This window comes from Macaca mulatta, chromosome 7, assembly GCF_049350105.2.
Source record: "Macaca mulatta isolate MMU2019108-1 chromosome 7, T2T-MMU8v2.0, whole genome shotgun sequence".
Lineage (NCBI taxonomy): Eukaryota > Metazoa > Chordata > Mammalia > Primates > Cercopithecidae > Macaca > Macaca mulatta.
The window spans coordinates 41,847,095-41,859,864 of record NC_133412.1 but is presented as its reverse complement, the minus strand read 5'-3'; the positions used below and the strand labels follow the sequence as shown (position 1 = coordinate 41,859,864).

The 12,770-nt window shown below is 44.4% G+C and overlaps 2 protein-coding genes and 1 long non-coding RNA gene across 5 annotated transcripts in view; 1 reads left to right on the top strand and 2 right to left on the bottom strand.

Annotated features, from left to right (window-relative positions):
• ZNF609 (zinc finger protein 609) overlaps positions 1-3,604 on the bottom strand; it is a 240,999-nt gene extending 237,395 nt beyond the window's left edge. The window contains exon 1 of one of the 2 annotated variants that reach the window (XM_028850333.2): positions 3,358-3,604. The gene's annotated coding sequence lies outside the window, so the exon portion shown is untranslated. The remainder of the gene's footprint in view (positions 1-3,357) is intronic. The other variant, XM_077938091.1, reaches the window with a different exon arrangement.
• LOC106999213 (uncharacterized) overlaps positions 3,510-12,770 on the top strand; it is a 39,830-nt gene continuing 30,569 nt past the window's right edge. The window contains exon 1 of the long non-coding RNA XR_001445939.3: positions 3,510-3,682. This is a non-coding gene — a long non-coding RNA (uncharacterized LOC106999213). The remainder of the gene's footprint in view (positions 3,683-12,770) is intronic.
• TRIP4 (thyroid hormone receptor interactor 4) overlaps positions 9,582-12,770 on the bottom strand; it is a 72,152-nt gene continuing 68,963 nt past the window's right edge. The window contains exon 14 of one of the 2 annotated variants that reach the window (XM_077938090.1): positions 9,582-9,887. In XM_077938090.1, coding sequence (XP_077794216.1) covers positions 9,820-9,887 — 68 coding nt within the window. In that variant the 3' untranslated portion in view covers positions 9,582-9,819. The remainder of the gene's footprint in view (positions 9,888-12,770) is intronic. The other variant, NM_001266220.1, reaches the window with a different exon arrangement.

Genomic DNA, 12,770 nt, shown 5'->3' with positions numbered 1-12,770 from the left:
CAGTCATTTAGTTGCTATATGCTAATTGCTACATAATTGCTACCAGGAGCCAAAATTATGCTTCCATATCCTCACGAAATAAGCACTAATCTGTCCAACTTTCTAGACCTCTATCACAGGGAAATTTTTTTCTACCAAGAAGCTGGGCAGGGTGGTTGGGGGGGAATCCAAAGCACTCTTTGAATGATGGTTACAATCAGAAGACTCGCATGAGATTCCTTGTGGCAAGGGCCCAACTCTGAAGCCACTAAATCTAATCAGGACAAATTTAATCTGAGGCTTCTGCCTTCACTGTCACCTGACAGCATTGAGAAATAAATGCTAAGAGCCCAAGAGCAAAAAGCTTTGGACTCAGTTTAGCTGAGGCTTCACTCAAATATGCCTAGAACACAGAGTTGGAAATAGTCTAAAGACAGACAACACCTCCAGTAAGGCCTGAAGACAGTTCTGTTATCGAAAAATATATAAAGGTCAGAACAACCTGTTCCCTCCTCTCAAAGGCCCAACACCTAAGTGGCAGGGCATCATTTAAAGAAACTCACTGAAATAAAGGGATAAGGGAGGCACCACAGGCAGACTCACTGCCTCAGAAAGACCTTTACCAAAACCAAAGGCTAAAGTTCTTATTCAACAATATCCTATGGGAAATGGTTGGCTATTGTGTACACAGTACATTATATACAATTCCCCACTCACAGTGAGTTTTACTTCTAATCTCTTTTTAAAGAAAAGTTGTATTTAATGTTCTAAATGGAAACCCCTTTTCCAGGCCCAAATAATTTTTTTTTTTTTTTTTTTTTTGAGACAAGGTCCTGGTCTATCACCCAGGCTGGAGTACAGCGGTGCAATCACGGCTCACTGCAGCCTCAACCTCCTGGGCTCAATGAGATCTTTCTACCTCGGCCTCCCAAGTAGCTGCGACCACAGGCGTATGCCACTACACCCAGCTAATATTTTTTATATTTTTTGTTGAGATGGGGTTTTGCCATGTTGCCCAAGCTGGTCTCAAACTCCTGAACTCAAGTGATCTTCCCACCTCAGCCTCCTGAGTAGCTGGGACCACTGGCATGTCCCACTATGCCCAGCTAGCTTTATTTTTTTTAATTTTTGTAGAGATGGGTTCTCACTATGTTGCCCAGGCCATTCTCAAACTCCTAGGCTCAAGTGATACTCCTGCCTCAGCCTCCCAAAGCGCTGGGATTACAGGTATGTGCACCATGCCTGGTCCCAAATAATTTTTTACACAGCTAATAGTACATAAACATTATTTGGGCACTTCTATCAGATATGTACAATAGCATTCCTTCTAGTTTGTTCTCATACTTCTCTAATTATCCCTAAGACCTATACATTTTTTCAAAAATGTTTATTTCTTTGGCAAATTTCTTCTTAGTAGAGAGGTAGATACAGACTTTTGCACAATGAGCAAGTCATGTCCTTTCATTAGAGTTAAAATAAATATTGAAAGGTTTGTTCCCACAGCCCTTGCCCAGACAGGCAAATTCTGTGGCTCTTTTATTGTGCTATTATCATTGACCAGGAAGTCACCATTAAAAAGGTACTTGGTTCTTGACTTTTTTATTTTTTATTTTTAAAGAAACAGGGTCTTGCTTTGTTGCCCAAGGCTGGTCTTGAACTCCTGGGATCCAGCCATCCTCTGGCTTCATTCTCCCAAAGTGCCGACATTACAAGCATGAGCCACTGCACCTGGGCTTGACTCCCCGTCTTAACCCTGCACAGGTTTTTAGTGGTATTCCTAAACAAACAAAAATCACTGCCATGAGTGTTCCATTTATATAAAAGAATTAAATATGATGATTCAACTAAGAGTAGAACCTTCCCTTGAAGTCTTCTTCCTTAAGGGTCTGAAACAAACATCATAGTTGAGTCTACCAGACACTATTCCTTCACAACTTAGTACAGGCTAGCCAAAGAGGCAGGCACAACATGGCTGGCATCCCCTATTCTTCTGAAAAATGTGTGCCAATGAGCTCTGCATTGTTCCTCACTCAAAAAGAAGAGCCTTTCTGTCTGGCCTCCTCCAATGGCAAGCCCCAGTCTGGAAAAGGAAGAAAATGGCACTGAGGAGCCTGGGAGATGGAGCATATCCAAAGCTCTCAGACAAGACTTGAACCTATGACCTTCACTGTGTACACAATAGGCGGGTGAGAGGGACCGGTTTATCTCTGCTGCAGCAGTTCTCAGCCCTGGGGTAGCACTCCCGATAAAATGACACGACTATTGTGTGTGGCAGCAGAACAGTCATCTCCTCACAACAGCCTAAACCAGCACTCCCTCCCCCAAGACAAAGCAGCAGGGGTGAAATTAACTCAAGGCTGCAGAGCAAAGCCTAATACAGAAAAAGGAGGCCTGTAGGGGCTTGGGGACTCTCCTCAACCCCTGAGGCTCTGGACACATGGCTGGAAACAGACAGGCTTTTTTCCCCATCTTTCCCACTCTGATTTAGGTAGGGAGCTGTTTCTTAGAGAATTTAATCATCTGTGATTTGTTCAGAAATATTCCCCCTGAAGGGCTCTGATCTCTCCACCCTGTGTGAGCCTAATTCCTAGAAGCTGAAATGACTGTTTGCTGCTGCCTGTTTCACAAACACACATTAATTGGTCAGATGTGTCTCCTCCTCCTCAACCCCAGAGGGAGGAAGGAGAATCTGAGCAAAGCACAGAGATGATCCAACCGTAATTACACATAAAGGGAAAAGAGGGCAGCATGGATTTTCCAAACAGGATAGGGTCACAAACCCTCCCGGGGGTACAAGGATAGCAGTTAAGGTCCAGGCCCAGGGATCCCTCCATCTTGAAGAAAAGGACAGGAGTAAATGTGACCTGAAGACTGTTAGGGGCACACACCCACAACCTTCTTACTGCACGATCCCAGCCACCTTGCTCCCTACTCCTGGGTCACGCACACGTCCTGCTTCCGACCCTATGCTCTGAACAACCCCTGTCCCCCCCCCCACCCCCGCCAACTCCCTGACTGGCCCCAGTCGCCCTGAGCGCCCTCAACGTACCCAGACTCGCCTCGGAAACTCTCTGGCCTGCTCCCATAACCTAGCCAGACCCTAATCCCCTCCCGTGCACCCCTACCCTCAGCCTGAACCGGCCCTGGCCACGCTTTGAACTTCACCCAGCGCCCCTCGACGCCCCCTCCCCCACCCACGCAACGACCCCCCCTACACACCTTCCCCTCGCTCCGCCCCAGCCCCCCCAACCCCCACTTCCTCCGTCAGGCAGCGCCGCCGCCCCCGGCCCCCATCAGCTCCCCTCAGCCCCGCGCCCCATCGGTGCCGCCGCCTCTTTCCTCCCCCAGTCCCGGCTCCACACAAAGCTCCGGACTCACCGCGCGGCCGGTCCCGGGAGCCGCCACCTCCGCCCGCCCGGGGCCCCGGGCCGTAGAGCCGCCTCTGCTACGGGGCCCAGGCCGCCATCCGTTCCCGCGGCCCCTCCCCCCCACCCCACCCCGGCTCCGGCTCTCCGCCCCCTCCCCGCGCCGCTCCGCCCCGCCCGGCCGGTGCCGCTGTGTCCGGGGCCGCGGGTCCCTCAGCCGCCGCCACCGCCGCCGCCGCCGCCGCGATCCGGGACAACCAGAGTCACCCGGAAGACACGGACACTGGATTACCAGGCCCTCGGATCCGGATTCCGCGCGTGTGTGGAGTCAGGAGCGGGTGAGCGCAGTGGAAACCCGGAACCTGGATGAAGGAGCGAAATCCTGGGTCTTGGAATGCGCGCTCACCGGGAGCCCAGATTAGGGAGTCTTAGCTCAGGGAATGCTGGAAAACCCGGCGTGCCGGTTAGAACCAAGATAAACTCAAAGAAACATGGATTGGAGAGCTCGAACCTAACGCTGTCCCCTCTTGGGCAGTAGAACTCTCGCTGGATCAGACTTCCTCATAGAGAGGTCTCTGGGCGGAGTATTGCACCTTATAATACAGAAGACACCTCTTCTGTAGTTGTCCTTCAACCACAGAGAGGAAAGGGCCGTAGGGAGTCTGAACATGGGCATCCACAAAGAACAGAGGAGCAATCACAGTTCCTGATGGTTTCATCCATTTTAGCACTTAGTTCAGCGAAGTACCAACCTCCTAATTTTTTATCCTTTGTTCTCCAGCTTTTTCTTTTAGGATTACCACTTACTTTTCTCCCCAAAGCACCCATTTCTAATCCCTCTATATATCCCTTTCCCCCTCACCATCCTATATCACTAAATCTTGTTGCCTTTTATTATCTAAAAGTCTTATTCTGTCCTTCTCCAACCCACCATTCTAAGGATTGTAGCTTTTATCTTTCCTTATCTGCCATTCATCTGTGATTGCCCAGCACACTATCTAATGCACAGTAGGCATTCAGTCCATGTTTAAGTGAGCCCTCCCACCCAGCTCTCACTTGTGAAACATCTATTCATGACGACCTCCTAAGACTTCCACCTCATTCCATAGCAAACAAATTTACCTTCTCAAGGCCTCCCACATCCTAGCCCCTATTATGTCCTTCCTGTGTCCTTGACCATTTTATTCTGCTTTGCATTTATCTTACCTTTTTTTCCCCTATCCTGAGGCATCCTTCAACAGTGCCACTCAAGATAGCATGTGACTTGGAGATAAAGTGAGGTCATAAAAAGACGGGGGAGGGGTTGATAGCTAAAGATAAAAACTAAACCTGTCTGGTCTAGGAAAAATAATCTCTCTTTGGTCAACCAGTAGTTACGTTGTTAGACAGTACAGGGGCAGAACTGATCCCAGGTGACAGCGAACTTCCAATGTATACTAGACAAAGTTACAAGTGAGGATTCAGCTACTTAGCAGGTGGAGACAGAGAAGGATTTAGTGTTTTAGACTTAGGCGTGATTTAATTAAGGATTAAACATTCCAGTAGTCATCTCCCACTGAAGGAGCATGACTCTGCCACTGGAGAGAACTAGACTGCAAAAATAGGGAATAAAGGAAAGTAAACATTCCTGCAGTGAACTCCAAGTTTTAGCCAGAGAAAGTTCTCAAGCCTGGAAGAACCACTAAAAATTTTCAAGTGATCAGATGTCCTACATAGTAAACAAATCTTAAGTTTTTATTTACTGTTCCTCTAGACCAAGGGTTGGCAAACTGCATCTCACAGGTCAAATCAGGCTCACCACCTGTTTTAGTATGTCCCATGAGCTAGAATGATTTTTACATTTTTAAACAGTTAAATAATCAGAAAACTATTTCATAATGTGAAAATGATATGAAATTCAAATTTCAGGCCAGGCGCGGTGGCTCACGCCCGTAATCTCAGCACTTTGGGAGGCTGAGGCGGGCGATCACGTGAGGTCAGGAATTCGAGACCAGGCTGACCAGCATGGAGAAACCCCGTAAAAATACAAAAGTAGCCAGGCATGGTGGCGCATGCCTGTAATCCTAGCTACTGGGGAGGCTGAGACAGCAGAATCGCTTGAACCCGGAGGCGGAGGTCACAGTGAGCCGAGATCTCGCCATTGCACTCCAGCCTGGGCAACAAGAGCAAAACCCTGTCTCACAAAAAAAAAAAGAAAGAAAAAGAAAAGAAATTCAAATTTGAGTGTCTGTAAATAGTTTTATTGGGCCGATGGCTCACACCTGTAATCCCAGCACTTTGGAAGGCCAAGGCGGGTGGATCACCTGAGGTCAGGAATTCGAGACCAGCTTGACCAACATGGAGAAACCCCATCTCTACTAAAAATACAAAGTTAGCCGGGCCTGGTGGCGCATGCTTGTAATCCCAGCTATTCGAGAGGCTGAGGCAAGACAATCACTTGAACCCAGGAGGTGGAGGTTGCAGTGAGCCAAGATCGCGCCATTGCACTCCAGCCTGGGCAACAAGAGTGAAACTGTCTCAAAAAACAAACAAACAAAAAATAGTTTTATTGGCTCTAGCCAAGCTCATTCATTTACATTATCATCTATAGATGCATTTTTACAACAGCAGAGTTGAACAGTTGAAACAAGGACTGCATGGCCTGTGTAAAGCCTAAAATATTTGCTATCTGACCCTTTCCAGAAAAAGTTTGCCAACCCCTGCTCCAGACAAGCACTATCCAACAGAACATTTTGGAGCAATGGAAATGTTCTATATCTGTGCTGTCCAATGCAAAAGTCGCTAGCCACATGTAGCTATTTGAGCCCTTGAAATATGGTCAACAGTGACTGAATAACTGAATTCTTAATTTCATATAATTGAAATTTTCATAACCACAAGTGGCTAGTGGCTACCATAATAGACAGTACGGCTCTAGACTCTTAAATATTTTGTACTGATGCTTTTTTCTCTCCTTACGCCACAATCTTACTCCCTTCTTGTGACATTCCTCTATGTATTCTCAGGAACTCCCCACCACCCCACTGTTGCACAGTCCCACTCACTATGTACACATCCATTTTTCTGACCTCAAGCTAGGGTACACTTACTAGGTTGTCTCTCTGGACTCTCCATTGTCACAAATGAAGTCTGAAAATGGATCAGGTTATCAGTTGTCACCCTATGAATTAAGCCACATTATGTACATACACATAAATGGACATTTACACAAGTTTCTTTGTGTCAGAGGATGGCACTGAGGCTGTATTCTTTCTTCTCTGCATGAGAGAAGTAGAAAAGTCCTCCACATGCTGGATCCCTTGTTGCTGCTGGTGCCTGTGGTATGGATCACCTCCCTCTGAACACATTCACAGAAGCTAAGAGCAGCAGATGTATACTTGCTATTTGAATCTCTAGGAAAAAAAATTCCTTCATCATTGGATTTTCTGTCCCTCACCAGGCCTAACAAACTGAAGTTAACTAATTTCTTTAGTTTAAGAGATTATTGCTTTTTACTGGTCTTTTTGAGCTGGCTTTTTGAGAATAACCCCATACTGTCTCGATCTTGGCTAGGTGCATTTTTCAAATTTACTAAATTAAATGAAATCCACAATAATGGGCTTTAGTAGAGACAGTAAAGTGGAAAGAGATTACAGGTTATAATCCAAAGAAGCCATAACTTTGTAATTATTTGTAAAAATGGTTTTGAAGTCTAAATTTTTCACACTTACTTCCTAGGAAAAAATGAATTTATGTAAACTTCTGACTTAAAAAAGGGGATACCTAGTTTTCTTTTTCCAGATTAGCTATACCAAGAAACAAACAAAAACCCTTACTCTATTCCAAACATCTAACTGCAAAGCCAAGGCTTCCTACATTTGACCTTAGCCAAAAGGCCAAGAAGCAATAAAGCCAAGGCTTCCTAAATCCCGTCAGAGAGTCTCCAGTTTCATATATCACCTACTCTGACTTTATATAAATGAGACTGAGTCCTGCTGGAAAAACAAAAACAAAAAACCCAAAAAGCTAAGAAGTCGACAGCAATTGAACCCAACTATTCAAAAGGGGGTACAGATATTTAGACTGCAACAAAAAACCAGCTCAGAAATGTGAAACTTCCTTTAGGCCACACTGTCCCAGAGTTACACAGTCAGAGCAAAGTGTTGTAAAGTCCTAAAAGGCTATTCCTGGGCAAATTTGCACTCAGGCTGCTAAGAATTTCCACTAGGCTTTAAATTGTGCTATTCATCACTGAGCAACTGAAGGCCATCTACCCCCAAGTTTCTCCCACACTTCCTCCCTGGTGTCTCCACAAATAAAAGAGAGACCTTATACTACCACCACCATATGAACTAAAGACAGACTTTCACAGTCTAACCATGAAAAGGAGAAGTTTCCATGTTATTCTGCCATTTACTAATGAGGTTCCAGTTGCATATTTTGGATGCTGAGGTGGGTTCTTATAAACTTGTAAAGTTCTTGTAAACTGTCTTATCTCAGCACACAAAATGGTTGCATAACCTGATCTGTCGCAGCTCCTGATGTTTTTCTTTCGGCATGCACACAGTCTATCCAGATGAAAAAATCAATCCAGACACCTCTCTGCTCAGGCTGTTGTTCAAATAAACATTTTTCCTCCCTCCCTAGGCTCTTCACCTCCTGCCTTCTAGTTTTATTTTGGTATTAAGAGAGCCAGACAACTCCAGCATAGAATTCAAGGTGCTACTGCTTGGTAAACTATTAGCTGCATAGGGAATCCAGGATGGCTTCATTAATAGTAGGGTCTGTAGGAAGCCAGAAAGAGACTCCCCAGACATGCCCCCCGCCAAAGAAGTGGACATTAGTAGTCCTTTCCCCTTTCTCCAGAGGTTGAACAGAAAAAGGGAATACTACATGTTTGCATCACCGGAACAAGAATCGGGTGGGTTTTCCCTGGGAATCCAGAGTGATCAGGCCCTGCAAAACCAATGCCTAGAGCTATGCAACAAGCAGGGTTCACAGTTGAGTGAACATCAATGCATAATGAGTGGAGGCATTTCAATGCAAATAAACGCTGAATATGAAGGATTAAAGAAAGGGGAAATTAATCTTTTTCATAACACAGGGCACATTTTTTTCTCTCCCTTGCTCTCTCTAAGTCATGCACACAACTGCTGGAGGGAGTCCAACTTCCCCAGTGTGGTGGTGGTGTTTTATAAAAAGCAGAACATACACATTTAAGACCATGAATTTCCTCAGGATGCCAGCAACTGAGATTCTGACAGCTCTTCAGAACAGCCTCAGAAAGTGTTTCACTAAGGACGGCCAGACTGACAAGCAAAAACCTCATTTCAAACTAACCTCTTCTTTTTCCAAAGCACATAGCTTTCTGGAATGTGAATGGTTTAAAAGATTTGATTTCAGCATTTGGTGGGTATTTGGATGCGTTTATTAAGGCGATTTTATTTTTTACTTTGTTTCTAATTGCCCCATCCAAGTGATGCTTTTGCAATACCAACAAAATAAATAGGGCAGCTTCATGCTGCTTTAGCAGGTGGCTCCATCTTCTCCCAGTCTGAACCATCCATATCCTGGCTTCTCAAACCCAAGAAGTGGAAGCACTTCTTCAGCTAATTCCTTCCAAAAAAAAAAATTGCCAATGAGGGTTACTCAGCTTTTCACATTTCACTCAGACTGTTCAAGAGACATTGGATTGGAGCAGAAAACTTGTTACAAACCTTTTTGTCCCATCACAGGTTTGTATTAAGCACAGGATTCCTCAAACATCCTATTACTCTACAGATTATCCCTTTGATAAGAAACTTTAAAATCTGAGAGGATCCCTCAAAAAAAATAATTAACCTAGGTTAAACACTTTTTTTTCTTTTTTTTTGAGACGGAGACTCACTCTGTCACCCAGGATGGGGTCCAGTGGCAGGATCTGGGCTCACTGCAAGCTCCGCCTCCCGGGTTCACGCCGTTCTCCTGCCTCAGCCTTGCGAGTAGCTGGGACTACAGGCGCCCGCCACCACGCCCGGCTAACTTTTTTGCATTTTTAGTAGAGACGAGGTTTCACTGCGTTAGCCAGGATGGTCTTGATCTCCTGACCTCGTGAGCCACCCACCTCGGCCTCCCAAAGTGCTGGGATTACAGGCGTGAGCCACCGCTCCCGGCCATGTTAAACACTTTCTAACTACAAATACAAGTCTCGAAAAGGAAAGGAATTTCCAACTTGTTCCCATCTCTTTTGATACTATTCTGAGAAAAATGTCAAAAGACTTAGAATTTTTAAATAGGTTTTTATAAATAATGTATTCAAAGATTTTGACCCATTACATAAAGTAGGAATCCCACTCTTTAAGAAAAATATACAGGTTTTGGTAAGAGTTTAAGTTCTGAGATATTCAAGCCTGATGCCAAGCCTTTAGGTTTCTACTACTTCAATTCCAAAGGACCAGTAGATAGCAATTTTAGTACATAAAACTCCACTATGCTGTATAGTTCCTTTTCTCCTAGGTCAGACAGCTTTATTCTGCTTCATTAACCCCTTCTTTGCTCCTTGATGGATCTTGGAATCCAGTTTCCCTGTAAGGGAGAAAAAGAAGTCTCATTATTTATTTTTGTATTTGCAATGCAAATCTTTTGTAGCCTCCCAGGTCTTCTGGTTACTGTGTTCCTGTCACATTCAATTATCTTATTTCAGGACTCAGACACTTCCAAACTTCAGAGTTTCATTCTGTAAGAATAAGGAAGCAATGGGAATACTGTACAGGGATACACAAATGCATACAATGAGTATTTGTCCTAAGAATCTAAGAAGTTAATTATTTCTAATTTTGTAGCTACTAGAAAAGAAATATCACATTTTTAAGGGTGTTCGATGCTAAGGCAAATTTTTAAGAATATACACATGCAATAAAGGAAGGCATTTCACACAGTGGGAAACCCATTCCTCTGACCTGTTAACTGGCTGAGCATAATGCATGAACCTTCACAGTGAGAAAAGCAGTTCAACACTCCTTTGCTGCCTCAGACTTAATAGGGGGAGTGACCTGCAACAGTGGAATAGAATCCACATGAATGCTTTACTGACAAAGGGCCCCTATCACCAGCTAAGAAGGTTAAAGGTCATAGGCTATATGACTCTCTAAGTATTAAACTTAGAAAACAAGCAACCTTCCCATCCCAGGTGACCCTAATGAAAGGTATATTACTGATGTGGTCTCTGACCTCTTCTCAGATCTACCAGGATAGAGTTTGGCTCAGTGGTAGCAGCCTTAGGAACCATTCATCTCATTAGGAGAATCTTAAGAGAATACCTGTCTGTCTGGCCTGAGAACAGTTTGGCAGTTTGCTTTCTCCCACAAAAAGTCTCATCTAAGTCAATAGTGATGCTTATGCTGAAAATAGAAACATAATTCAGTTCAGTCTCAGCACTAAAAAAAAAAAAACAAGCAGTCTTCCCCTTCAAAGGCAGCTGAGTATAGCACAGGCCCATGCCCATAACCACTGCCTCTCAATATGTTTTCATTTTCATTTGTTGCAGCAATCAGGCATAACAGAAGGAGCACTGGACTAAAAGTCAGAAGACCCAGGTTCTAGTCCACCCTCCTCTGGTATTAACTAGCTGTATGACCTGGGCGAGTCATTCAGATTCTCTGGATTTCAGTATTTTCACTTGTCCAATTAAGAATACATGTACTGACCATGGCACAGTAAGATTGTGAGAAAAATTAGCTTCAGCCTAACAAGTTTCCCTGTTTACTTAAATCTCCTCCTGTCTAACATTAGTCTGTCTGTGTGTCTCTCTTTGTTTATCTCTCTCTCTTTCAGGCTACACCTGCTTCTAGAAGAACATTATGTTCTTTTCTGGGCTTCCTCAGAAACCATCCACTAAGTGATACCCTGAATATCATTTAACAATAATCACAATGCTGTTGATTTTCATTTGGGCTTTAGAGCACAGGGCATTCCCAGGGATTTAGGAGTTCTTTTATCCCCTGTGCTTCCTGGCTGAAAACCTGAACATGTGCCAGCCATCTGGCAAAGAGCCCTGTTACAAGGCAAGTCAGCCTTTGTATCCCTAACACTACCATAGTAACTGCCAAATGGTAGATGCTCAATAAATGCTCTCACCAAATGAATTAAACAAAGGTAGACACTACACATTTCTTTTTTTTTTTTTTTTTTTTTTTTTTTTTTTGAGACGGAGTCTCACTGTGTCTCCCAGGCTGGAGTGCAGTGGCGTGATCTCGGCTCACTGCAAGCTCCGCCTCCCGGGTTCACGCCATTCTCCCGCCTCAGCCTCCCAAGTAGCTGAGACTACAGGCGCCCGCCACCACGCCCGGCTAGTTTTTTTTTGTATTTTTAGTAGAGACGGGGTTTCACCATGTTAGCCAGGATAGTCTCGATCTCCTGACCTCGTGATCCACCCGCCTCGGCCTCCCAAAGTGCTGGGATTACAGGCTTGAGCCACCGCGCCCGGCAACACTACACATTTCAAAACCTTTATATTATAGACAGTACTAAGTAACCACAAGTAGCAGATATCAGATAAATGTAAGAGTACAGATTGTAAAGGTGGTAGTACCCAGAGGTGAGTCTCATTCAGCTTTTTAGGACAAGCTAGGCCAGAATTTAGAATTCCATCTAGGACTCCAGACATCCAGTTGTCTGTATTGCATAAGTTGAAAGACTCTGTTTGTTTGTTTATTTATTGAGACAGAGTCTCTGTCGCCCAGGCTGGAGTGCAATGGCGTGATCTCGGCTCACTGCAACCTCCACCACCCAGGTTCAAGCAATTATGCTGCCTTAGCCTCCCCTGTAGCTGGGACTACAGGTGTGTGCCATCACGCCCAGCTAATTTTTAAATTTTTTGGTAGAGATAGGGTTTCACCATGTTGGCCAGGTTGGTCTTGAACTCCTGACCTCAAGCAATTCCCCACCCCACCTCAGCCTCCCAAAGTGCTGGGATTACAGGCGTGAGCCACCACGCCTGGCTGAAAAACTCAGTTTTAATCCTGAGACTTTGTAGCTGTATAATCTTGAGTATGTTACCTAGTCACTCTTGTCCTCAATTTTATCAACTCTAAGAGGAAACTGGACTATAAAATACTGAAGGTTCCTTCCAACTCTATGATATTGTGCCCTAGAAATGAAATGTAAATTGGAATAATTTGTTCCTGAGGCAGTCTGATATAGTGAAAAGAACAGGAAATCTTGCGACAGAAAGACTTGAGTAAAATAACTTCTATAAACCTGTAAAATGAAAGGAGGAAAAAGCCCTTACTAACACACAGTTATTGAGAAGATTCTAGCTAACACAAAGTGCTTTCTATAGACCAGTCACTGAGCTACGTGTATTACACATACACTAAGTCCTTTAATCAAATAACTACAGGTTCAGTACTCCTTATCTAAAATGCTTGGGACCAGAAGTGTTTTAAATTTCAGATTTTTTTGGATTTT